At 42.5% G+C, this 26705-nt stretch overlaps 1 protein-coding gene across 1 annotated transcript; it reads left to right on the top strand.

Moving 5' to 3' along the window:
• Positions 1 to 26705, top strand: LOC115782031 (laminin subunit beta-1; the record flags this gene model as incomplete). The annotated part of the gene is made up of 23 exons (XM_030732000.1): positions 1 to 94; positions 1300 to 1514; positions 4413 to 4551; positions 7072 to 7145; positions 7222 to 7410; positions 7503 to 7566; positions 7658 to 7860; positions 11751 to 11871; positions 13962 to 14150; positions 15329 to 15505; positions 15719 to 15831; positions 17392 to 17471; positions 17644 to 17779; positions 18186 to 18344; positions 19575 to 19702; positions 20270 to 20390; positions 20857 to 21058; positions 23693 to 23836; positions 24094 to 24325; positions 24404 to 24567; positions 25835 to 26059; positions 26165 to 26382; positions 26565 to 26705. Coding segments are annotated over exons 1-23 (3465 nt in total), but the record flags the coding sequence as incomplete, so codon positions are not given.

A 26705-nucleotide genomic window follows, 5' to 3' on the forward strand; every position in this document is an offset into this window, starting at 1 on the left:
GAGGGCTTGCGGTTCTGAGGAGGTTGGGGGTTTCTTTGGAGGATCAGCCGGAGGTTAGGAAGCATGTTGCAGCTCCAGCTTGCGCTGCTGTTCGGTGAGTTTAAATAAAGTTTAACTTTGTCTTTTCCAGTTTTCAGGTTTAAATTTTATTTAGAATCATGTCTGCGGTGGGTAGTTTGGTTTCAGATAAAACTTGACGCTTTGTTTCGTTTCCTTTGTTTCTCTCTTTTTAATTTTCAGAACTGTTCCTAAATTAATAAATAAAATAATATTAATAATAATTTTAAAAATCCGAATCTTGCTGCTGATGCTTTCTCTCGGGTGCTCATTTCATTAACGAGTAAAATTATTTCAAATTAAGAGAAAAACTAAAACACATTTAAACCTCAGGAAATATTCAGATTAAGTAAACTCGGAGGATTTTTCAGATTTTTGAGATTTAGTGAAATAATTATGATGACATTTTTGAGTTGTTTGATGTGTGCAACTTCATGTTTGTAACGTGACTTTAATAATGTTTGTAGAGCTCAGAAATCAGTTTAATATGATCTTAAATATGTTTAATGTGTTACCAATAATCAGTAGACAACAGATATTCAGGTCGACTTGCTGTTACATCTAAATTATTTACAAAGTGTCCTCAGACCTTCTCAAACCTCGTTTGTCCTTCAGTTTGTCCTTTTCTTTCTGGAAGGTTTGAATCATTTGTTTTATTTGATCTGTGACATTTTATTCCAAAACTTTAAACTGAGCTTCATTCATATTTATTTTGGGTCTTCGTGGATTCAAAGCCAGGAGAAGCAGCTCTGGGATAAGTGGAGTTTCTTTAGAAATCATTTCACTTCCATTTATTTTAAAGCTGCAGTCAAAAGTGGCAAATGATTTAGTCATATTTTAATTTCACATATCCATTACCTAACAGGACAGAGCTTGACTCTGCCCACTGTCTGCTCAGTACCTCAAACAGTGAAGTCCAATCTGCTCTGCTGGGCAAACTAAAAAATATTTCTGTAAAACTGTTTTTATATTGGCTTATCAAACATCGTATTTGCTGACACTGATATCTGACACTTTCTCCAAGTAATGCCAGCAGACATTTATTGTTTAGATGTTGAATGTATAATTAATAAACTCAGTAAAACAGTAAGACTGTAATCTGACAAACATGCTTTCAGCGCGGGCTTCAGTGAGTGGGGCTTTAGCAGGACTGCAGTTTTATTTCACAGCACCCGAGTTTTATAAAACTCAATCCTGCTGCAAGGTCTCAGATTTTCACAATAAAAGCCTTTTTTTTCTCAGGTCTGCAGGCGTTTACCTGTGCTCAGGAGGGAGTGGTCTCAGTAGGTGGGGCCACAGACAACATTAGCCAACCCCAGCTCAGTGATGTGTGCACTGAAGGCAGCTGTTACCCAGCAACAGGAGACCTTCTGATTGGCCGAGCCCACCAGCTGTCGTCCACCTCCACCTGTGGACAGAACCGGCCTGAACCATTCTGTATTGTCAGCCACCTGCAGGTAAAGTTAATTCTTAATCAGATTATCACTGACAATCCCTGAGAGAAATTCAGAAATGTTGAGAGAGACCTGAGAAAAAGAAAAAAAGCAGTAGACAGAAACATCTTAAAAAGGGAAGCAAAAGCAAACGCAGGTGGTGGCTGTGGCTCTGGAGGTAGAGCAGATCGTCCACCAATCAAATGGTTGGTGGATCAATCCCCGGCTCCTCCCATCTGCATCTCCACATGTCCATGGAAATCACTTTATATACCGTCCTGTACCTGTCCATTTAGCTCAAGAATCAAGAACACATAACTCCAGTTCAGTCTGGAGTTCAAAAATACTGAACAGATGGTAACTTGAAAACTGAGACCTTTCTCAACTCTCTGGTGGTCTCTAACAGCCTCTATGTGAAGGACTCTGGATGCATTTTACACTGAAATCTAAAGGATGTGATGATTATACTGAGGACTCAGGCTTGTCTTGTGGCTAATATTAGCTAACAGTAGCGTAACTTATGGACAAACTGTAAACTACCTCACTTAGTAAAATTCTCTCTGAGTAGATAACTCCCGGGGCTGATCCTGTAACTTAGCTGGACATTATGGGGTGGCTGTAGCTCAGTAGGTAGAGCAGGTCACCTACTGATCAGAAGATCAGCGGTTCGATTCCTGGCTACTCCAGGCTACATGCCAATGTATCCTTGGGCAAGATACTTAACCCCAAGTTGCTCTCCGACCGTCCCGTCAGAGTATGAATATGTATGAATGATAGTTAATTAAAAGCACTTAGCTTAGCAAAAACATGGAAGTGCTTGTATGAATGGGAGTGCATGGGTGAATGTAAACATGTTGTAATAGCGCTTTGAGTGCTCATACTGAGTAGAAAAAGCGCTATATAAGAGCTAGTCCATTTACCATTTCCAGATTCCTTTGTCAGATGAGATCTGAGGTAGAAGGTTCAATGTAAGATGGTTACGGCTGTCTTAACATGACATATTCCTAAGTGTTTTTAGAAGTCACTTAAGACTACAGCACTGTTTATATCAGGACAACAGCTCCTATTGGATCAGACTCTGTAGGAAGAATCTGAAGCTGAAGAGTCCAGCATGGAGAAAGGTTTACAGCTCATCAGACAAATTCCAACCATTCGGTTTAAAGTTGAGAGGAAACAACCTTCAACTCAGTCCAACTCCTCTTAGTATGTTTAGTTAGACTCTGTGTGTGTGTGTGTGTGTGTGTGTGTGTGTGTGTGTGTGTGTGTGTGTGTGTGTGTTTGTGTTACAGTCTGAAGTGTTTCCTGTGTAAAATGAGCTCCCTATAAGGAAACACTGAGCTCTGACTGCAGACAGATGTTTGTCCAGATGTTCTTATGGCGAAAACACAGCAAGGAAGCGTTGTAGGGCAAAGGTCAGACTCTTTTCATCCAATCAAATGTGTTATCAGGACACATTTGATTGGATGATTGGAAATCATGCAGGCTCAGTGTGAATGTCAGGTTTTAATGTGTGAGACATACATCACACAGGTACATTTGAGCACATAGAGAACATAAAGACACACAGATAATAACAGCCAGCATGTTCAGCACTGAGTCACTGAGATTCTTCCTTCATGTGGTCGGTGGCTGTTTTTTATTATCCATCCTGTAATTCATTCATGTCATTCAGTGCAACTTTCAGCTCCTCACACTCTGTCTGCTGTTCAAACATCACAAATTATAAAATGCATTTGCTGATTTTATCATTTTACCTGGAGTCAGCAGAGGCCAGAGCTCTGATGTAATAAGGGTTTGACAGTCTAAAGGAGGGGGAGACATTAGAGAGGGCAGTGCTGTAGCTCACTGTATGACCTCATGGGGGCAGGATTTGTCTAAACTCCAGTGATAGAGCAGTGTGTCTGTTATATGCCTGTTTTCCACTAGTATCTACTCAGTGTGATTTGACTGGATTCTGTCATCAGCAACTGAGCACAAAAATGTCTGTGTTGGTTAATGTGGAGGCATTTCCCTTGTTGCCAAGTTTTAAAAACAGCAGGTTTGGTTCTTATGAAACAGTCACTCTCATGACTCATCTAGTGACATCACTGCCCGGCCAATCAGTGGCATGCATTCTATTGATGTCACATTTTTTGTTTGACTCAGCATGCTTGGAACCGCAGATGAGTAGGTATTTAAAAAGTACGTGGTAGCAGGTACTTAATGGAGAACCCAATAAACCAAGATGAGTCGAGCTGAGTAGGTTCTAGTGGAAAAGTGGCATTGTCCAACATGGCCCCAATTTTATCCTGTGTAGGCCCTGTGTTGGTAGACTGTAGTTTGTGCAGTTTGGTTTCTTGATTTTCATCATTTGGATTATTTAACAGCAGAACTAGAGTGTAAAAAGTCTCTTAGCTGATGTTTTCCAGAACAAATTCCCACCTGAATCCAGATGATTGCCATAGAATATGTTGAGCCATGATTTCCAGAAGCTGCAGGAGTCTCTAAAAGCTTTTAGTTCATCCAGAATTCAGCTGAAAAACTCTTAATCTGCCCATCTTTCTGAGATGAATAAGTGATCTCTGTGCTGACTCATTTTGGTTTAGCTTTTGTCTCTGTGAGAAGTTAGAGCAGCTGAAATATATCAGGCTGACTGAGATTTATGCAGGGAGAACAAGCAATTTTCTGACGTCTGTAAGTGATTGAAACGTTCCAGAAAGGTTTCAAAAGTTTGTCATTAACTCTAAAAACCTGTATAAAGCATTTAGTCTTTCATATGAAATCAGACATTTGCTTTTGAAGTTAATCCATCTCAGAGATTTAACTTGTCAGAAATCTGTGGTCACAAAGTTTCATCTTATCTCCAGTGACCCACAGCACACAGGAATCTTAGGAATTCACCTCCCCATTAACCCTTTCCTCCCACTCTGTTTCATTAACCAGGAGGAGAAGAAGTGCTTTGTGTGTGACTCAGCAGTGCCCTACGATGAGCTCGCCAATCAGACTAATAGCCACCGTATTGAGAATGTCGTCACCACATTTGCGCCAAACAGACTGAAGACCTGGTGGCAGTCTGAGAACGGTGAGGAAGGACATTCAGAAAGGTTAAAGGTCAGACGTGTTGTTACAAGCTTTAAGTGGAAATGAGATAGATTCAACTGAGGGCATTCACACAGATTTTCCCTGCCAGAGGAAAAGAGTGTCTAAGAATGTTTGAATTAATGTCTGGGCTGTGTCCTTCACTCCTCCATGATTAGAGGTTCTTGGGCTGTGGGGTGGATCCCTGCTGGAGGCCATGCAGTCATTTCCAGGTGGAGGAATGGGGATTTTCACTTTATCTGCTATTCAGGTTTAAGAAGTCCCAGCAGTGTGGAGGTGAACATACTCGATCAGTCACAGAGCTCCAGAGTTTATCCAGGTTCATCAAACAGAGAGTTGAATATTTATCAGACAGTTTGATCTAAATGCAGGATAAATTTCTTACAGCTGCTGGAAGCTTAGTTATACCATTGCATTAAATATTCATAAAATGTTCTGATCTTAACACCAAACAGACGGCTGGACTCATGTCTTCACTCAGAATAATATTGAGCAGGCTGGAAAAGCAACAACCTCCATCCTCCAACCTCCTTCTTGAGCATCAATTGTGAGGAAGAATTTTGGATCCTTCCCCTTTATTACTCCTTATTTCTGGAGTAATAGATGTTAGAACTCTGGCATGAACTTTCTTCTTCTTCATCCTTCCTGTTGTTTGTTTCCTTGTGAGCTTCAGCTCAGTGTATTGTTGCATCAGCTACCCTCTATGATACTTTCTAATGCTCGCTCTTTGGCTAACAAAGTGGACAAACTGGCTGTTAATTACCTCAAGGAGGGATTACGCAGAATGCTCGGTCGTGTGCTTTTATTTTGATTGCTTTTTTTACACCCCTCCTCAAGCCACTCAGAAACTCTGTTCACATCACAGAGATAGAAAATTCCCACCTGGACTCTTGTGCTGGTGTTAGGGGACTTTAACCATGTAGGCTTGAGGAAAGCTCTGCCTATGTACAGAAAACAAATTTTTACTGCTACGAGAGGTGAGAAAACACTCGATCCTGGGTCCTTTGACCCAGCATTCTAAGTTGTATTTGGTTTTGACCTGTGTCTCCTTGTGTCGTTAGTGTTATGATGTTCACCTGTGTTTTCCAGATGTTTCTTTTTCCCTCATCAGCCCTTGTGTATTTAAGTCCTGTGTTTTCCCCTGCTTGTTGTCGAGTACTCGTCATTGTCCTGGTCTCGGTTCTGTGTGTTTTTCTTGTTGTGATTCTGTTGCCAAGTTTTTGCTGCTGGCCTCACCCAATTCAGCCCTCCTTGTGTTTTCCAGCAATAAAGCTGAGTTCTTTTGAGTGTCGTGTTGAGTGTCCTGCATTGGGTTCCTCACCTGCCTGCCACGCAGCAGTTCATGACATGATCAGTGTTACTGTGTTATTCCCGGGGCCTTTCAGACTGTATTGAGAGCACCCCTGGGCAGTTCTGACCACAAGCAATCAAACCCTTCAAACTTCACTGAGATATCAAAACACTTAACCCTTTAACTTTGGGTGATCGCCACTGAAGCGCCAGTTTCCTGCCCTTACAATCTGCAAACAGGTTGTTAAGACGTAGCGCAGGGATCCTCAAATCCAGGCATCGATGGCCAGTGTCCTGCAGGTTTTAGATGTGCCCCTGATCCAACACACCTGAATCAAATGGCTGAATTACCTCCTCAGTATGCAGATGTTAACATCTCATCCTCCTTGAAATGGAAGGACAACAACAGATATGTTTTAAAACAAAGCCCATCAGAGACTGTTCTTTTTAAAACAGTTAAAAAAGTTTTTTTTTAAGTTTTTATGAGAAGCTGTGGGGAACATCCTTACTTTTGCTATAATCGTCTGATTTGGGAACGTTTCTGCAGAGGAGGAGAGACAGCTGAACATGGTGGTGCACACTGCATCTAAAATTACTTGGTGTGAAGACTCAGTTCTGGCTGAAATTTATAAGAACAGGTTACAGAAGAAGATACTGTTGATTTTAAAGGACCCTTCTGACCCAGCGAACTGCCCTTTTAACTTTCTCCCCTCACAGAAAAAACTGAGAAGCATCAACAGAAAAACTACCAGATTCCAAAACAGTACATACTGACAGGCTGTCCGATTCCTCGACACCTTGCAAATATTTTAAACGAAACAACTTGAACTGTTTTGTATGCAATGATTATATATGCAATCATTTTTTTTACTCACTTTGAAGCCTTTACAGGAGTTTTAGTATTACTATTTTAGTATTGATTCTATTTTATGGTCGGAATTTTTATTTATTCTATGTATGTAATTCTATGTAATTTTATTTTATTCTATGTATTATTCTAAGTACTGAATTTGAACATAAACTTTCCTTTGTGGTGTCCATTAGTGTTCTTTTCTGACACGTGAACACAGATGTTATCCAGCTGTTGTGCTGTTACTTTCTATAAATATTATTGATTATTGATTTTGATGTCACAGCACTTGGCTCTTAAACTGAACATAGAGGGTATATTTGAACCACGCAGTACTGTTTACGGATCTTCTGCTGTTGGTAGGTGTGGAGAACGTTAGCATCCAGCTGAACTTAGAGGCCGAGTTTCACTTCACACATCTCATCATGACCTTCAAGGTTAGTTCCACACAGGTACATGCAGTAGGGGATTCTGGGTTAAAAGTCAGTCTAACAGGTGTTTTTCTGTCTTAAGACGTTTAGACCTGCTGCCATGGTGATTGAGCGGTCAGCTGATTTCGGAAAGACATGGCAGGTTTACCGTTACTTTGGTTACGACTGTGAGTCGTCCTTCCCCTCGGTTTCCCCTGGTCCAATGCGGAAGGTTGATGATGTCATCTGTGACTCGCGTTACTCTGACATTGAGCCATCCACTGAAGGAGAGGTACTTCTGCTACTACCACATCTGTGAATACTACTAACATTACTAGTCAGACTGCAGCTAATAATCTGGTGAAATGTCCTTTGTTTTTTCAGGTGATTTTCAGAGTTTTGGATCCAGCGTTCAGGATTGACGATCCCTACAGTCCCCGAATCCAGAGTATGTCTCCTTTTTTACATCATGGGACCCGAGTCTGAATAAGGACAGGGTTGTTAATCAGTTATTAATGAGTTATTGGTTCTTTGTTTAGACATGCTGAAGATCACCAATCTTCGGGTGAAGTTCACCAAACTGCACACGCTTGGAGACAACCTGCTGGACTCTCGTATGGAGATCAAAGAGAAGTACTACTACGCCATCTATGACATGGTGGTTCGAGGAAACTGCTTCTGCTATGGACATGCTTCTGAGTGTGCCCCTATCGAAGGAGCTGGTCATATAACAGAGGGCATGGTGAGGACTGAAGGGGGGCAGGTTATAGACTGTATATAAAAGATTGGTGTATCTACTGTGAAGTCATCTATTGGTTTTTGAGCTTCCCATTTTTCAATTCAGTTTTATTTATATGGCACCAAATCACAACAGTCGCCTCAAGGCCCTTTATATTGTAAGGTAAAGACCCTGCAATAATTAGATTAAGATAAGATTAAGATAGTGTTTATTCGTCACATGCACAGTTATACACAGTACAATGCACAGTGAAATGTATTTTGTACCTGCAACCATATATACACACACATATAAATAAGAAGAATAAAAATAAAAAAGTAATTCACACTATACACTATACTCTATATACTATACACTATACACACTTTTACGTGGAATTATAGATTATAAATTATAAATTATAATATTTACATTGTGCAATAATGGTCCAGTTAGGGCTCAGAGTTGAGCAGATGGATGGCTTGTGGGTAAAAACTCTTCTTCAACTTTTCAGTCTTAGCCCTCAGGCAGCGGTAACGCCGGCCTGATGGGAGCAGGGAGAAGAGAGAGTGTCCGGGGTGGCTGGGCTGTTTTAGGATCTTCATGGCCCTCAGCCTGCACTGCTTGGTGTAAATGTCCTGCAGGTTGGGGAGGGTGGTTCTGATGGTCCGTTCAGCTGAACGAACCACCCTTTTTAGGGCCATGAAGTCCTGCTTGGTGCAGTTTCCCATCCAGGTGGTGATGCTCCCACGCACGATGCTCTCGATGGTGCAGGTGTAAAAGTTCCTGAGCACCTTGAGTGGGAGCTTGAAGTCTCTCAGCCGCCTGAGGAGGTAGTTCCTTCGTTTTGCTGACGTTGAGCAGGAGGTGGTTCTCCTGGCACCAGTTCTCCAGGCGGGAGACCTCTCTCCTGTAGGCTGTCTCCTCATTGTGGGAGATCAGTCCCACAACAGCAGTGTCGTCAGCAAACTTGATGATGACGTTGGACTCTGACGTGGCCTCGCAGTCATGGGTGTACAGTGAGTACAGCAGAGGGCTGAGCACACAGCCTTGGGGGGATCCAGTGTTGAGGGTGAGGGAGGATGAGGTGAGGTGACCCACTCGTACCACCTGTGGTCTGCTGGTCAGGAAGCTGTGAACCCACCTGCACAGGGATGGGCCCAGGCCCAGGTCCAGCAGCTTAGACACCAGCCTGGAGGGAACTATGGTGTTGAATGCTGAGCTGTAATCTACAAACAGCACTCTCACATAGTTCCCCTTACCAGTGTCTATGTGTGAAAGGGTCTTGTGGAGGAGGAAGGATATGGCGTCGTCTGTGGATCTGTCTGGCCGGTATGCAAACTGTAGTGGGTCGAGGGTCGTGGGCAGTGAGGAGGTGATGAATGTCTTGATGAGTCTCTCAAAACACTTCATCACCACAGAGGTGAGCGCTATGGGCCTGAAGTCATTGGGGCTGCTGGGGTGTGGTTTCTTTGGGACTATGATGGACTTTTTAAAGCAGGTGGGAATCACACACAGTTTCAGTGAGAGGTTGAATATCAGTGTAAACACAGGTGCCAGCTGGTCAGCGCAGGTCTTAAGGACACGTCCACTAATACCGTCTGGTCCAGCCGCTTTCCTGGTGTTTACACGTCTAAACGCCCTCCTCACGTCGCGCTCCGTCACAGTGAGTGTCTCCGCCCCTCCGGCCGGGAGCGCAGCGGGCTGTCGGCTTCCGGACTCGAAGCGCGCAAAGAAGTTGTTGAGTTCATCAGCCAGAGAAGCGTCGGCACTCACCGGGGGTGTGTGTGGTGCTTTGTAGTCCGTGATGGTGCGTAGTCCCTGCCACAGTCCCCTAGAGTCAGACTGTTGTAGTTAATTAATTCAATTAAAATTAATTAATTAATTACAGAGAAAACCCAACAGTCAAAACAACCCCCTATGAACAAGCACTTGGCAACAGTGGGAAGGAAAAACTCCCCTTTAAAAGGCAGAAACCTCCAGCAGAACCAGGCTCAGGGAGGGGCAGTCATCTGCTCCCTGTTAAATCTAGTACAGAATTTAAAATCCTCCTCTTCACATAAAAGATCTTGAATAATCAAGCTCCATCTTACCTTAAAGACCTTATAGTACCTTATCACCCCAACAGAGCACTTCGCTCTCAGACTGCCAGCTTACTTGTGGTTCCTAGGATACTTAAGAGTAGAATGGGAGGCAGAGCCTTCAGCTTTAGGGCCCTCTTCTGTGGAACCAGCTCCCAGCTTGGATCCAGGAGACAGACACCCTCTCTATTTTTAAGATTAGGCTTAAAACTTTCCTTTTTGATCAAGCTTATAGTTAGGGCTGGATCAGGTGACCCTGAATCCTCCCTTAGTTTTTCTGCAATAGACCTAGGCTGCTGGGGGGTTCCCATGATGCACTGAATGTTTCTTTTCATTCTACTCTTTTCACCCTGTTTATACCCCACTCTGCATTTAATCATTAGTTATTATTAATCTCTGTCTCTCTTCCACAGCATGTCTTTTTGTCCTGTCTCTCTCCCCTCGGGCCCCAACCGGTCACAGCAGATGACCCCCCCCTCCCTGAGCCTGGTTCTGCTGGAGGTTTCTTCCTGTTAAAAGGGAGTTTTTCCTTCCCACTGTCATCAAGTGCTGCTCATAGGGGGTCCTTCTCTCTGTAATTGTAGGGTCTTTACATTAAAATATAAAGCACCTTGAGGCAAATGTTTGTAGTGATTTGGCGCTATATAAACAAAATTGAACTGAAAAATAAAATCCTAGAATTTCACTCACCCAAACTGGAAGTTAGACTTCTTGGACAGTCTTTTAGTACAATTAACTGCACAGAAGCCATATTATTGGCTAGATAATTGTAATAACCCTTTAACACAAAGCTGTCATTGTATGTACTCCTGTTAACACCCAACGTGTTGCTGCCAATAAGTTTGCACAAGCACATTTTGCATTACCATAATTATGTGACAGTTTGTCCTATTGAAAAAATCCAAATGGTTTCTGAAAGCTCAGAACATGTGGTTATTATGGTAATTTCACTCTGTTGCAGGAAGCCCGTGAATGCCAACACATTTGAAACGTTGTGTCTGCGACGATAGGTTGTGTTAAAGGGTTAAAAATGCTCTAAAAGGCACAGTCCAGATGTCCAGTTCAGGGCTCAGTTAGCTGAGGTGAAGCCAGGCAGACAGCTAGCAGCTGCAGCTGCCTGTCTCACCATCCACCTGTCAGTCAAACAGACCACACTCCCAATAATGCAAACTTTAAGCTTTAATCCAATATAAACAAATGAGTTTTAAAAACATTCTCCCCCCAAACAGCTGTTATGAAGAGGGAAATTAGCTATAGATACCAAAACTGTTTTTCTTTAATCAATCTGTAAACATGTTTATTTTTTCTGCAAAGTTTTAACACGAGAGTCTATGGGGACTGACTAACTGCTGGAGCCTCTGCTCGGCATTAAAGGAACTGCAAGTTTTGGAGCTTTGGTGGTTGTTCAGCCCAGGAGGTTAATGCTCAGTTGAGTCCTCAAGAAGATTAACAGACTTCTTGGCAATGTTCTCTGATTTAGTGAAAACAGTTCTTAAAGGATTAGCTGGGATTATTTTGGTTGTTAGACGATAAAAAAAAAATTAAAGAACAGCAATGAGTGTTTTCTGTATTCGCTTTAACTTTATCAGCCAGAAAGTTCATAGACATTAAAACATGTTTTTAAAATGTTATGAACACAAACCATCACGAGAGAGAAAGAAAAATTCTAAAATTATATATACAGACTCTAGAGGAAAAAAGGCACAGTTCAACAGACAAAAGATTAAATATACACAATACTGACAAAGTCCAGCTTATGAACAGTAATGTAACTATCAGTAGATATGATTATTGATGAATTATTTATTATATGTATGTGTGACTGTGTTTCAGGTTCATGGTCACTGTTTATGTAACCACAACACTAAAGGTCTGAACTGTGAACAGTGTCAGGATTTCTACCACGACCTCCCCTGGAGACCCGCAGAGGGACGCAACACCAACGCCTGCAAAAGTGAGTCTGCACTTTTCCGTGTCATGTTCTGCTGCAGCAGGCAAAGCAGAGGACCCCAATGCAGGACTCTCGAGGCTTGAATTATGTTTAACTCAACTTTATTAAAAAAACTCAAAGCACCAAAGCTGGACAGGAGCCAGCTACACAAGAAGGCTTGAAAACTTCAAATACAAAACTCACAGCAGTAGCCAACATTCGGGGCTACACAGACGAGGATGTGATAAAGAACTAAACAACACTGAGACCTTAAATACACACACTAGGTAATCAGGGCAAGTGGAAACAACATGGCACAACTAATAACACAGAGGAAGCAAAACTAAACACAAAGCACAGGGAACATGGGGCTGTCAAACTAAAACAGGAAGTAAAACATGGTACACGCACACAGAAACCTGACACACAGAGGGAATCTAAACATATAACTAAACAGACACCTACTTGAACACACAGGCTGACAACACGGGGAAGACAGACACAAGAGACTCCACAACACAGGGAAAGGACACTAAGGGAAAACCCAGGGAGAACTAGACTCTAAAGCTATTGAGAGTACAATAATGAATGAATGAATGAATGAAGTTTTATTGCCATGTGGGTGAACAAGTTCACACATTGGAAATTGCAGTTACAGAACACCATCCAAATACACAAACACAACACACATAGGGGGATATGTGTCCTCGGGTCATGCAGCCGACTTGCAGCGCTACCTTTGGCAGGAGGAGAAAACAACACATCATGGGGAAGTTAGGTTAAAAAAAAAGTCATCTGGTACAGTGCTCAAAAAGAGCACTATACCAGGGTCCAAAAAAACCACCTTAGCAAAGCAATTGCACATGTAAAGCAAGGACAGCGGCGGTAGGTGAGGTCAGGGCAGGAGGGGATGCAGAAGGAGACGAGAGGTGGGGGCATTGTGGAGCCAGATGCCAGGTTCCAGCCAAAACAGTTTGCTGATAGTGGTGGAATTTCATCAGCGGCCGTGATACACCAGACCCAGCTTCACAAATCACAACGCGGAGTGGGGGGGAGAGCAGCCGCACACAGTGCCCTGGAGAGAGATATGGTTGCCAACCCAAGGCCGGCAGGGGAGCCGAATTCCTGATAACAGAAGTTGTTTTGGAACAGGCTGCTTGTTTTTCCAACAGCCTTCAGTCTTACTGGGAAACCATTCAAAAATCCAATATTCCAAATTAGTTGATTGCCGTCCTCACTGTGCAGAACCGAACTATATCTCCTGATCTAACCCCTCTCGCCTGCGAGCTCGCTAATCTTGCGGCTCAGGTCCACCAGGCTTTGAGTCTGAGTTTGTGCGGCTCTGCTCAGCCCTTCCACCTGGATCGGCAGCCTCTGCAGATGTCGAACCGCCGTCCAGATTTTCTTAATTTGCCAGTAAAGCAGGTATCCACCGAGCCCAAACAGAGAAGATACTGCTACCAAAAAGCCGAATATGTAGGCGTCTTCCACGTCTTCCACTCCAAGGGCCGAGAAGCACACAGGTCTCCACGAGCTCCAAGAGTCGATGACGTATCCAACCGGGTCTGTTCCACTGGGACACCCAGGCTCCCCTGTCCCGGATCTCATAGTGGAAAAAATTCGATCAATGATGGAGAATGCCCAGTTTGCCAGATCCATGGTTCAATCTTGTTCTTATTCGGACAGTGTGTAAAAAGACGCTCTCACAGCAAGCAGCAAGCGGAGAGATGGGGAGGGCAGGGAGAGAGAGATAGTGCGACCGTCTCCGACAAGAGCAGGAAGAGAAATAAAATGGAAACCTAAATACAACACTCAGGAAAACAACAGGAAGAGAAACTTAATACTGAACATGGAACAAGGGCCAAGACACGGTGAGATAGAACTAAGGGAAAGCCTGAATGAAATACAAATAACTATAACCAAAAACAAAATACAAAACTATAACAAACTGAGAAGTTAAACTATAAGAAACACCAGTAACCACAACCAGAAATATAACAAAAACAGAACTTCACTAAATCACTAAATCTGATTAATTAATACTCTGTCAGCAGCAGATAGACCAACAGTATGATAACAGGTGAGAATGTCTTCTTCTTCTGCTGTGTCCTCAGAGTGTAACTGCAACCAGCATTCAGACTCATGTCACTTTGACATGGCAGTCTTCGTGGCTTCAGGTAACGTGAGTGGAGGAGTTTGTGACAACTGTCAGCACAACACAGCTGGAAACAACTGTGAGCAGTGCAAACCGTTTTACTACCAACATCCAGAGAGATACATCAGAGACACCAACATCTGCCAGCGTGAGTCCACAGCCAATTTTACTTAAGCAAATGTGTGGAAGCTGCTCCATGTAACAGTTAAACTAATAAAACTCTGCTAGTTCACGAAGTAACTCTAACTTATCTGAAACATTTGTGTCAGAGCTTTTAAACTACGGTAGTTTAATTTCTCTTTTGATAATGATTGCATGGGCTTCAGCAGATGTAGGATGGTTTTCTTTAAAGTTAACAATTAAATTGTTTTAATTGCATTGTTAACTTTAAAACAAACTGTTTTCATTTCATCAGTTCTATGCTGAAGCAAAGCTATTTTCTGAGAAAGGTCATGTTTCATGATGGAAAAGCTCCAGAAGAGACAGGCAGACATGGATAGGAGGTTGTTTTGTCACCAGGAAGAAGATTAAAGGCTGAATTTGAGACTAAACATGGAGGAGTGTTCTTGATGTGGCACATGAAGGTTTGTGGTTTCATTCAGGCTCAGACCTGCCTTCCTCACAGAGGATCAAGTCAGCTTTAGTCACACATTGCAAAGTCACAGCTATAAGCAGCACCTTCTGTTATTACCACTACAATTCTTTCTTTAATATTCAGAGCAGAGGATTGTGGGTGACAAGACTGAAATTTTGTAGAGACACTGAACTGAAATCTGTTCAGGAACAGCAAAGGTGGAGATAGAAGTTTAATGTCAAGAAGAAAAAATCCTATTAAAACTTATTTTGGGACAAAGTCAGCAAACTTTAAAAAAAAGGGTTTTTTTTTTGTTTTTTTTTATCAGGCTTTTATCAATTTTTATGTCCCAGTGATTCCTGACATTAAAATTAGACCATTTAATATAAATTAAATGATGCTTCAAAATAACTTCCCACTTTTTAAGATGGCTGCAGAATAGTGAGACTTATTTTGGTATAAATAAACTGTCACAGCTATATCTGGGCTGGTGATGGTGCTGTAGAGAAGCTCGAAGATTCACAGTATGTGAAGCATTTTTGTGTCTGTTGGTATTTCAGGGGTCTGTCTGTGGGTCAGTGTTGGTAGACATTAATTATTCTCATATCAAGTCTTTGTGTTCACACCTGAAGACACCCAGCTGCTGTTAATGGCGTTCCTTCACTGTTATTTTTGTGATATGCCATTCAAAGTAAAGTGTTTCCTGTGAGTTAGGGTTGGAGTTAAACTTGATGAATGACTTGTTTCTCTAGCCTGTGACTGCGATCCGGTGGGCTCTCTGAATGGAGGAATCTGTGATGGGATGACGGATGTCCAAGCCGGGATGATCGCTGGTCAGTGCCGCTGTAAAGTCAACGTAGAGGGAGAACGCTGTGAGCGTTGCAAGCAGGCACACTACAGACTGAGTGAGGATCCTGAAGGCTGTAAAGGTACAAAATGTCACAAAACTTGTGAAACAAGATGTATCACACCTGCAGTACTTAAACAAGCTGGTACCAAATTACCGAGAACACCCACACAGATGCAACACACAGATATTCACACAGTACCTCCAGCAGAGCCTCACATAATTATCTTATGCTACAGTATCTGTGTGATGCAGGAATACGTACTCATGTGTGTTACTATATGTGTCACGGCAGCGTGCACCTGCAGCCCACTAGGAACAATTCCTGGAGGAAATCCCTGTGACAGTGAAACAGGAAGTTGTTTCTGTAAACGTTTGGTGACCGGGCGGGACTGTGACCAGTGTGTGGTGAGTAAAAACCATCCAAATACTTTTACTTAGTCAGACCCAGCAGTTCAGGGAGCTCACAGGCCATACACAAGCAGCAAAAATTAAAACTGGAGTTTCAATCACAGTGAAGAGAGAAATTTTGTATTATGCTGTCTCTTTATGCCACCCCTCAGTTCATCCTTTGTCTTACTTTAGCTCCTGCCCAACACGAGGCTGCCCCTCGTCTGGTTTCCACCAGCTGAATCTGACGATGTTGTGGAGGTTCTGAAAACAAACTGGAAACCTTAATATTAATATTTCAACACCTTTTCTACCCAAATAAAGGATCCATTAGTAAAATAAATGGCTGCTTATACATAAACTGCAACTATTAATGTGGCCCAGTTCTTCTCCATATCTCCTCTCACATATCTCCTGTTCCATGTTCATGTTAAATAAAGCTTCCAATAAGGAGGGGAGGGGAAATGCTGCTCTAAGTGAGTCAGAGAATACAAAGATGGAGCTGGAATTGACCAAAATAGGCAAAGTAAGCTAATGTAGCCTTTTTACCTCCACAGTCGACGACATACAACAGTCAGCCCTTCGTCATCCATTGGCCTTCAACTTTTTTGCTGAATTTGCCACTCCTATTCTGTGGTCATTTAGAGTTTAAATCTTCTGAAACTTGGTACAAATGCTTTTTGGGTCAGGCTATACAAAACTGAAGAGATGGAGTTTTGATTTTTGACCTTTTTTTTTTTGTAAATTTATTCATTTTGTGAATTTTCAAAATTTGCAAAAAAAATAAAAATAAATAAATAAAACAGTAAGAATCAGCACCATGATGACTGACCTACAGCCAAATAAGTTTCTGTTCCAACATATCACACTTTGTCCAAGTAAAACATTTGACAGCGGAGCTCTGTAGGCCAACGGGTCTCTTGTATGAATTTACACCTGTTTAAAAAACGTCTGAGGCTGCAAAGCCTCCAAAGAGTCTATGAATTGATCAAATAAATATCTGCTTTTGACTTTCTTTTGTTGTACAGTCTCCAACCTGAGCTTTTGGCTCACAGGCATGTCTACCACTGGAACAGGAGATATACAACAGGAAATGAGAACAACCCTAACCGTCTAATTTAACTGAGTCTTCTGTAAGATCAGTCTTATTTAGTGATATTATACAAAACACTTCAATAACATGTTTTAACATGTTAATAAGTCACAGTGCAGCGATCAGATTGTAACCAGTGTTGGAGTGAGGAATCAGCCCTACAGCTGTTAAACTGTGTGTGTGTGTGTGTGTGTGTGTGTGTGTGTGTGTGTGTGTTGTGTTGTGTTGTGTTGTGTTTGTTTATTGTGAGTGGAGGAGATGAAAATCTGAATGACATCCTCACACAGTTAAAAATCAGATTTTCCAAACAGAAAGAGTTCAATTCAATTTTATTTATATAGTGTCAAAATCACAACAAACAGTCACCTCAAAGCGCTTTATATTGTAGGTAAAGACCCTACAATAATTACAAGCTGTGACACATTGTGACACACCTCTAATGTCTATGTGTGCGTGTGTGCGTGTGTGCATGTCTGTGCTTGCAGCCTGAACACTGGGGTCTCAGTAATGACATGGACGGCTGTAGACCATGTGACTGTGACCTTGGAGGCGCCATCAACAACCAGTGAGTTTGGTATCATCTGTTTGTGTTTGCTGCATCAAGAATTGAACCAGCAACCCTGAGATAAACCCGCTTGGCTCTCTGAGCCACATTGGCTGCCACTGATCTCAGGGTTGCTGGTTCAAGTGTCAGTTTTATTTTGTTCTGATGTTTTTTACTTCCTGTCTGTGTGCAGGTGTGATCAGGTGACCGGTCAGTGTGTCTGCAGGGATCACATGTTCGGTCGTCGCTGTGATCAGGTTGAGTCTGGATTCTACTTCATCGCTCTGGATCACTACACCTACGAGGCTGAGGATGCAAAGTTTGGACCTGTGAGTCTCCTTTCACCCTCTGACCTTTGCCCTTATATTGCCTGGAAGTTTTTCTTGTTAACAGGCTCAAACAGAGTTCAAACTATTTTATAAACCCTGATACTTTTAAGTTGGTGGTTGTAAAAGGTGTCTAGTAAGGACGTGTGTCTGGTCCCTAGCCCTGCTGAGACATGCACACTACTGTACTAATGTTAAAGCTTGTTCTAAATTCACACAGACAACATGATGACCGACTTATTGTGAGGATTTATTTGTAAAAATATTTTTCTCTTTTTCTTTGGTCACAGATTTCATCATTGTGTCTGTTCATTAGAATGATATATATATAATATATAAAAATCTTCATTACCAGCTGTGAGTTAGTCAGGGTATTCATCAGGTTTGTGTCTTCATCTTATCTCTTTAGGGAGTGACAGTGGTCCAGAGGCCCCACCCTCAGGACCGTAGTCCCACCTGGACAGGTATTGGCCTGGCCAATGTTCCAGAGGGGGCCTTCCTTGAGTTCACTGTAGACAACATCCCTCACTCGATGGAGTATGACATCCTGATTCGCTATGAGCCACAGGTACAAGTCCTTTGGACAGGAAATAATACAACCTTGTTTCTTGAAAGGCTGTGGTGCTTCGTAAATTAAAAAACAACACAGTGATTTGCAAGTCATTTAAAAATCTGTGTTAAATAGAAAAGACATTTTATACAGTGCCCAAATTTTTTTGGAAATGGGGTACAGTAAATCTTCCAGGAAATAGATGTTTTAACAAAACTCCATCCATCCATCCATCCATCCATCCATCCATCCATCCATCCATCCATCCATTGTCTTTCGCTTATCCGGGGCTGGGTCGTGGGGGCAGCAACCTAATCAGAGAAGCTCAGACCTCCCTCTCCCCAGCCACCTCCACCAAGCTCTTCCAGGGGGACCCCAAGGCGTTCCCAGGCCTGCCGAGAGATATAATCTCTCCAGCGTCTCCTGGGTCTGCCCCGGGGCCTCCTCCCAGTAGGACATGCCCGGAACACCTCAGCCAGGAGGCATCCTAGTCAGATACCCGAACCACCCCAACTGGCTCATTTAAATGTGGAGGAGCAGCTTTGAGCCCCTCCAGAATGACTGTCCACCTCACCCTATCTCTAAGGGAAAGGCCAGTCACCCTTCAGAGGAAGCTCATTTCAGCCGCTTGTATTTGCAATCTCATTCTTTTGGTCACTACCCAAAGCTCATGACCATAGGTGAGGGTAGAGATGTAGATTGACCAGTAAATCAACAGCTTCACTTTTACATTCAGTTCTCTCTTTACAGTGACAGACCAGAGCAGCGTCCACATCACTGCAGACGCAACCCCAATTTGTCTGTGAATCTCCTTTTCCCTTATCCCGTCACTCGTGAAAAAGACCCCAAGATATTTAAACTGCTCCACCTGGGGCAGCAACTCATCCCTGAGCCAGAGTTAACAAAACTCTGTATTACAAAACCATTCTTCATGCTTGAAACATAAATGAATCCTGAAGTATAATACATTAAAAATCACAAGTCAATGACGGGAATTTTGGCATTTTAATGAAAGCGATCCAGATCCACTCTAATATTTTTGTTTTACCTGTGCTCTGCCATGGTTACAAAAATTTAAACAAACAGCAGTGATCACGCCCTCCTATCTCTTAGTTTGACAGTGAAATAATAAATGACAAAAAGAGGAAGAATTCACATGTAACATGCTTATTTATGTGCACAGAGATGAAAAGACGAAAGAAAAGTAATTTGTGAATGAAAATGCAATTTGTGACATGTCTGCTGCAGCTGCCGGACCAATGGGAGGAGGTTCTGATGATGGTGATGAGGCCTGGACCAATTACAGCGGACAGTCGCTGCATCAACACGGTGCCCGATGATGACAACCAGATGATTTCACTTCACCCCAGTTCACGGTCAGGAACTGTTTTCTAAAACGACAAATTTTCAACAAGAAACAGTTTGAAGTGTAAACCCAGCTAAAAGGAAACATAGACCACAGCACTGGCAGTTTCCTGCAAGTCTTTGTCCTTCTTCTTCTTTCAGCTGCTCCCTTTAGGGGTCACAACAGCAGATCATCTGCCTGCATCTCACCCTATCCCAGCATCCACTTCTGTCACACATCAACCCTCTGCATGTCTTAAGTCTTTGTCCTTCTCTCAGACCAAATAGAGCTTAAATTATCTAAAAATGCTCACTGTTCAGAAAAAATTGAGGTCACTGGAGGAGATTGACCCTCCCTGAGCCTGTTTCTGCTGGAGGTTTATTCCTGTTAAAAGTGAGTTTTTCCTTCCCACTGTTACCAACTGCTGCTCATAGGGGATCTTCTGACTACTGGGGTTCTCTCTCTAATATTGTAAGATCTGTAACTTACAATATAAAGCTCTTTGAGTAGACTGTTGTGAATAAAGTTGCATTGAATTATCTCCATCTTTGCTAAAGTTAGTGTGTCAGTATCTAACAGATTTTACTTATCTCCATAGGTATGTGGTTCTTCCCAGACCGGTTTGTTTTGAATCTGGTCTGAATTACACAGTCCGCCTCAGTCTGCCGCTATACTCAGCCCTCGGTGATGTCCAATCTCCGTACACACTCATTGACTCGGTGAGGAAGTTAAACACACAGTAACAGCTCACTGGTGGTGCTGTAAAGGCACCAACAAAAAAATTAGTGCACAGCCATGAGCTGATGTTTCCTTCAGTGTGAGTGAGAGGTTAGTCATGGTCACCAGCACTGAGCTCCCAAGTTCAGCATAATGGCCTTGAATGTTCCCAGTAGCTTCTGGAGTCATATTTAACTGCTCATTAGCAAACATATTCCCTTTGGTGAGGTAATATTATTTATTTTATGTTGGGGAACAAAATGTGAAAATATCTAAAGTTCATATTAACCACGGACTTTATTTCAGATCAACCAAAACTACTTTCAGCAAACTTGGTGACATCCAAACAAGGAAACAGAATGTGAAAAATGCTGTTTTCTGGGTTTAGGACTCATTTCTATCCTGTTTATTTCTGATGTCAGTGCCTGAGTCGCAGACTTTTAAACTTGTATGTTTTCTTCATCTCAGATCGTGCTGATACCTCACTGTAAGAACCTGGAGATATTCACAGGCTCAGAGGATGGGGACTCCAGTGGAAATGCCGCCTGGGAGACTTTTCAGCGTTATCGATGTCTCGAGAACAGCCAGAGCGTTGTCAAGACACAGATGACCGACATCTGCAGAAACTTCATCTTCAGCATCTCTGCCATGTTGCACCAGGGAGCTAAAGGTAGTCCACCTTAACACAATGATTCCACCTTTATAATCTCACACTGTCTTCACAGAGTTTATTGAATCTGATCTATTTAAAAGATATATGAGCTTTGAGCTTCTCTCCCCACAAGGAGGCATCAGCATAACAGCGAGGGGAGGGGCAGAAAACTCTCCCAGAGGAGAGCCTTTTATATTGATGGTGATTCAGGGGCTTCTCATAATGACAACATTTAAAGACATGTAGAAACAAACCTCACAGAGAAATCAGAGAGGGTCAGGAGGAGAAAGTGAAAATATTTCACCTGTCCAACTCTGAACTTTGACCTCTGAGAAATGATACCAAGAAGGAGGAACCTGTCTCAGGGATTAGTGAAAATGGTTTAGATTCAGGACATTCTGAGAGAAACGGGAAGAACAGATGGTTCAAGACGGTCTGAACCCCACAGAGATCAGGGAGGTCCTTTCACCTGAACTCTGCAGACTTAAGGCCATTATACACCGGACACGTTTCCAAAAAAAAAAAAAAAGACACAAAATTCCAAATCTTTCGGATGCGAACTTGACGTGTATCCTATATACACACTGAATGCATTGCGTTTTGCAAATAAATCATCTCCATAGAAAATGCACTGTGAAAAAAATGAGTTCGACATCGAGCACTGATACAGTGAGGTCCTGATGTTTCTAGGAAGAACCAGATTCTGGGTTCATCCAACTCATAAGAAAGCAGCAGCAAGGAGAATTTCATGGTTTGATCCCGGAGTTGAAGCTGAATCATGACTGCTTTCACGCATATTTCAGGATGTCAGTGGGTTAGTTGGAGCTCTTGGGATCACATCTGAGGAGGCAGAGAATAATTTCAGAGAGCTGACTGACCCAGTGCAGTGTCTATCTGTGTGTCTGAGGTAAAATAGTATGATTTTACTGTTCCCATATCACTGTATATTCAGTGAACAGGTGTGTGTTTTGAGCTATGAGCTCATATGTTGCTAAATGCAGTGCTCTCATTGGTCAGAGCAGTTTGGTCAGTTCATTCCAACACCGACCTTTGATCTTTCGCATCTTCATTCTCTTCTTCTTCTCCTCTACCTCTTTATTTTAATCTCATGTCACTCATCATCTCACCTTCACATCAGGCCTCACTTCTTTCCACTGAAACTGCCTTACTTAAAGTATCTAGTGACATTTTGATGGCAGCAGACTCTGGAGAGTTCACAGTTCCAGTTTTATTAGATCTCACCTCTGCTTTTGATACCGTTGATCACAGTATCATGATAAACAGGCTTAAGGATCTGTTTGGAATTACTGGTGGTGTTAGAATGGTTCATGTCATATTTATCTGAGAGATCTTTTACTGTTCATATGACTCAAGTGAGGTCTGAAACAACAGTCTTGCCTTGTGGGGTTACCTCAGGGATCTGTTTAGGGTCCAATTCTCTTTACTTTATACATTTCCTCTTGGCCAAATTATAAGACGTTACAATGAGGGTCTCATTCTGTACATTCTGTCTAATGGCAATAAAGGCATTCTATTCTATTCTGATATTTTTTGTCATCTCTATGCTGATGACATTCAGTTATATTGTTCCTTCAGAGCCTCTGAGTTTTATAAATTGTCTAGTTTAAGTAATTGCCTGACAGAAATCAAGCAATGGTTAAATGATAATTTATTCCAGTTAAACAGTAATAAAATGGAAACAGTGATTATTGCTCCTGACCATGTGATTTCTGAAATTAGGTGACATATCAGCTTCTTAGGCTCTTCTGTTCAATCAAGCCTCAGAAATTTAGGTGTAATTTTTCACAGTTCAATATCGCTTGAGCATCACTCCAAACTGCTGGTTCGGAATTTTATTTTTATCATTTAAGGAATATTTCAAAACTCAGATTACTGGTGTTGAAGGCTGAACTTGAGATGATTATTCATGCTTTTATCTCTTCTCGTTTGGCTTATTGTAATTGTGTTTTTACGTGTTTCAACAAATCAGCTTTGGATTGCCTTCAAACTGTGCAGAATACTGAAACAAGACTTTTAACTGACACCAATATAAGATCTCGTATCACCCCAATTTTGGCTTCTCTTCACTGGCCGCCAGTAAATTTTAGATTTCATTTTAAAATTTTAGTTTTAACTTTTAGCGCTTTACATTATCAAGCTCCCCAGTATATCTCTGACCTGCTGAAACCATATTCTTCATCCCGAGCTCTTAGATCATCAGGTCAAAGGTTGCTGTTGATCCCACGCACTCATTTCAAAACTCATGGGGATCGGGCTTTTCAGGTAGTGGCACCAAGATTGTGGAATTCTCTTCCACTGTCTTTACGCTGTACAGACTCCATTGACTCTTTTCAAAAGCAGCTGAAGACATTTTTATACAGATAAGCATTTAATTAACGTGTTCTTTATGCTGTATTCTATTGCTTTATATTGTTATATATTATAATTTTATTTTTGTATTCTATTGTGAAGCACTTTGTGGTTTTTATCTGTGAAAAGTGCTATATAAATAATTTTTACTTATTTCTTTGAGAGGACCTGACAGGTTTCTCCTTCTGCACATTCCTCAGAGTCATAAATATATCATCATGGAGACTTTACTGTCTCCCCGTTGATCTAAAACTTCTTCTGTGTCTGACTCCCATTTCCCAGAATGCCAGTGTGACCCTCAGGGCTCCCTCAGCACTGTGTGTGACCCCAGTGGTGGGCAGTGCGAGTGTCGCCCCAACGTAGTTGGCAGGAACTGTGACAGATGTTCTCCATCCACATTCCAGTTTGGACCCAATGGCTGCCGAGGTCAGAACCTCTTCCATCTATAATCAATTGATCAGTGTCAATCAATTATCAATAAGTCACAATCTGTAGTCAGGCAATATTGTCTATAATCAGTTAGTACAGTTAGTTCTTCCTACATCAGTAATCTAAAATCATTTATCATACTCCAGTAAATCAAATCAATCAATCAATAAGTTTCTGTAATCAGTGCAGAAACTGACTCCTGTCCTCCTTCTTCTTCTGTGTGTAACCATGGTGTGTGTGGGCATGTCTTTCAGCATGTGGGTGTGACCCTCAAGGTTCTCACAATGCGTTCTGCGATCAGCTAACTGGTCAGTGTTCCTGTGTTTTGGGCGCATACGGTCGGCAGTGTGATCGCTGTTTGCCGGGTCACTGGGGTTTCCCCGCCTGCCACTCCTGCTCCTGTAATGGTCACGCTGACATCTGTGACTCTGACAGCGGGCGCTGCATCGAGTGCAGGGATCACACTACGGGACACGCCTGTGACAGGTGACATACCCATCGCTAATCAGTGTCAGGTTTATTTAGTAGGATGACAACATTATCTCTCTTTTGTCTCTTTTTCAGGTGTGTTGACGGTTACTATGGCAACCCGGTGTTGGGGTCAGGTGACCACTGTCGTCCCTGCATGTGCCCTGACGGCCCCGGAAGCCTGCGGCAGTTTGCGGGAAGTTGTTACCGCAGCGATGACTCCCAGCAGGTCACCTGCGTCTGCAACACGGGATACAAAGGTGAACACTTTTAACCCCTTAACTGGCAAGGGCCCGGTGACGGGCCGTTTGTAGTCCCTTTTATATGGCAGGCTAGACCCTCCCATTTTTATTGACACGTCATTCGGCCAATCATGTAACTGGCTGCACCAAATCACCTGACAAAGCTACGTGACGCCCTCTGAGTATTATTGGCTCTGGGAAACCCATTTCTTAACATGATTGGCCGAATGAGGTGTCAGTCAAAATGGGCGGGTCTAGCCTGCCATATAAATGCACTTCATTCGGCCCGCGGACCAGACGCAGCCGATTAATAGGCTATGAAATGGGTTGTTCAGAGCCAATAATAACCAGAGGGTGTTATGTAGTTGTTTCAGGTGATTTTATTTGCTGCCAGTTAAGGGGTTAAACACAGACAAGAACAAAAGTGTTACTGTCACAAATACAGAAACAAGAAGTTATCACAGAGATCGAGATGTAGATGTCTTATTGGTCACTGCTGTTCATATGAACCTGTCCTACCACCATATTGGTCAGATTGAGGTGTGCCTTCTAATGCATGTCTGTTTATTTTGTTTGTTGCAAAGGCAGATTTCAGTTTTAAAGTTTACTAATGGCACTGGTACAACATCTATTTCTAAGGAACTTTATTATAAGTGTAAAACCTTTATTAATGTGTTGTATATAGAGGTAATCCATACCGAAAGAGTTTTTCAGACAGCATTTTAAAGTTGTTACATGGTGTGTTAGTAGAAACTCTGTAGAACTGGTGACAGGTTTTGTCATGGTTTGCCTTGGGCTGTGGTTTTCCACAGGAAGGTTTCTGAGCTGTATTATTTATTGTGATGTTGACAGCTCCTGCCTAAGGGCACAGACAGGCTTTTATTTTGAAAGGAAGCAGCTGACTGAGAGTAGGAATGTGACTTCAGGTCTGTTATTACAGATTTATGTTATTAGCTCCTGAAATCAGCTGCTGACAGAAGCCCAAATCACCAGCTTCCTCTTTTTGTTTCCTCTGAGAGCCTTAGAACTCTTCAGCTTTTAAATCAGTATAAACCTCTGGCTTTTTATTAGCTCTTGGGCTTAAAGCTCCATTTAAACAAACAAGAAACTCAGGCTGAAGCTCTATGTGAGGTGCTATGTTGGTTAAAGCCGCTGAAAGATTCTAAAGCTGAAATTATTGAGCTGAAAGAGATTCAGGTGATGTACTAATTCCCCCCCTCCCCGAGCCACACCTGAGGAAGAATACCCTGTTGGTGATAAATGGCATCTCACCTGTCCTCTGCAGGTGCTCGCTGTGATGAGTGCTCACCGGGTTACTATGGAAACCCTGACGAGATGGGGGGGCAGTGTCAGCCGTGTCAGTGCAACAACAACATTGATATGCTGGATCCCGCTTCGTGCGACACCCAGACCGGCAAGTGTCTGCGCTGCCTATACCATAGTGAGGGTGCTGCATGTGAGAGTTGCACACTGGGTTACTATGGCAATGCCCTACAGCAGAACTGCAGGAGTGAGTATGCTGGGTTACCATGGGAACCACCTTCACCCACATTACTGGGATAATAATGGGTGAGATTAAAATAAAGTCCTGAATGAGTCTCAATGAATCTTTCAGAGTGTGTTTGTAACCAGCTTGGAAGCAACCCCTCCAGCTGTCCGTCATCCTCCGACTGTCACTGTGACCGCAGCAGTGGTCAATGTCACTGCCTCCTCAACGTGGTCGGCCAACACTGCGACCGCTGTGCACTTGACACCTGGAATATGGCGAGTGGCAGCGGCTGTCAGAACTGCGACTGCGACCCGAAACATTCATACGGGACATCCTGCAACGAGGTGAGGAACTTCAAACGATTAAAATTTATCAGAATAAATGACTGAAAGTCTTGGAAGTAAGAACACATTTTTTATTTTTTGAAATGTTTTTCTTGTGAGTTTTTCAAACACAGATCTGGTGTTGCTTTGTTATTTTGGTGGTTTCTTAGTTGGACATGTGAATGCATTTTGCTTATCCATAGATCAGCGGTCAGTGTTCCTGTCACCCCGGCTTTGGAGGAAGAACATGCACCGAGTGCAAAGAACTGTTCTGGGGAGACCCAGAGGTCAAATGTCATGGTAGGCTCACTGCACAATGTGTAAACATGTTAAAATATGATCAT

This window comes from Archocentrus centrarchus, chromosome 6, assembly GCF_007364275.1.
Source record: "Archocentrus centrarchus isolate MPI-CPG fArcCen1 chromosome 6, fArcCen1, whole genome shotgun sequence".
In the NCBI taxonomy this organism is placed as follows: Eukaryota; Metazoa; Chordata; class Actinopteri; order Cichliformes; family Cichlidae; genus Archocentrus; species Archocentrus centrarchus.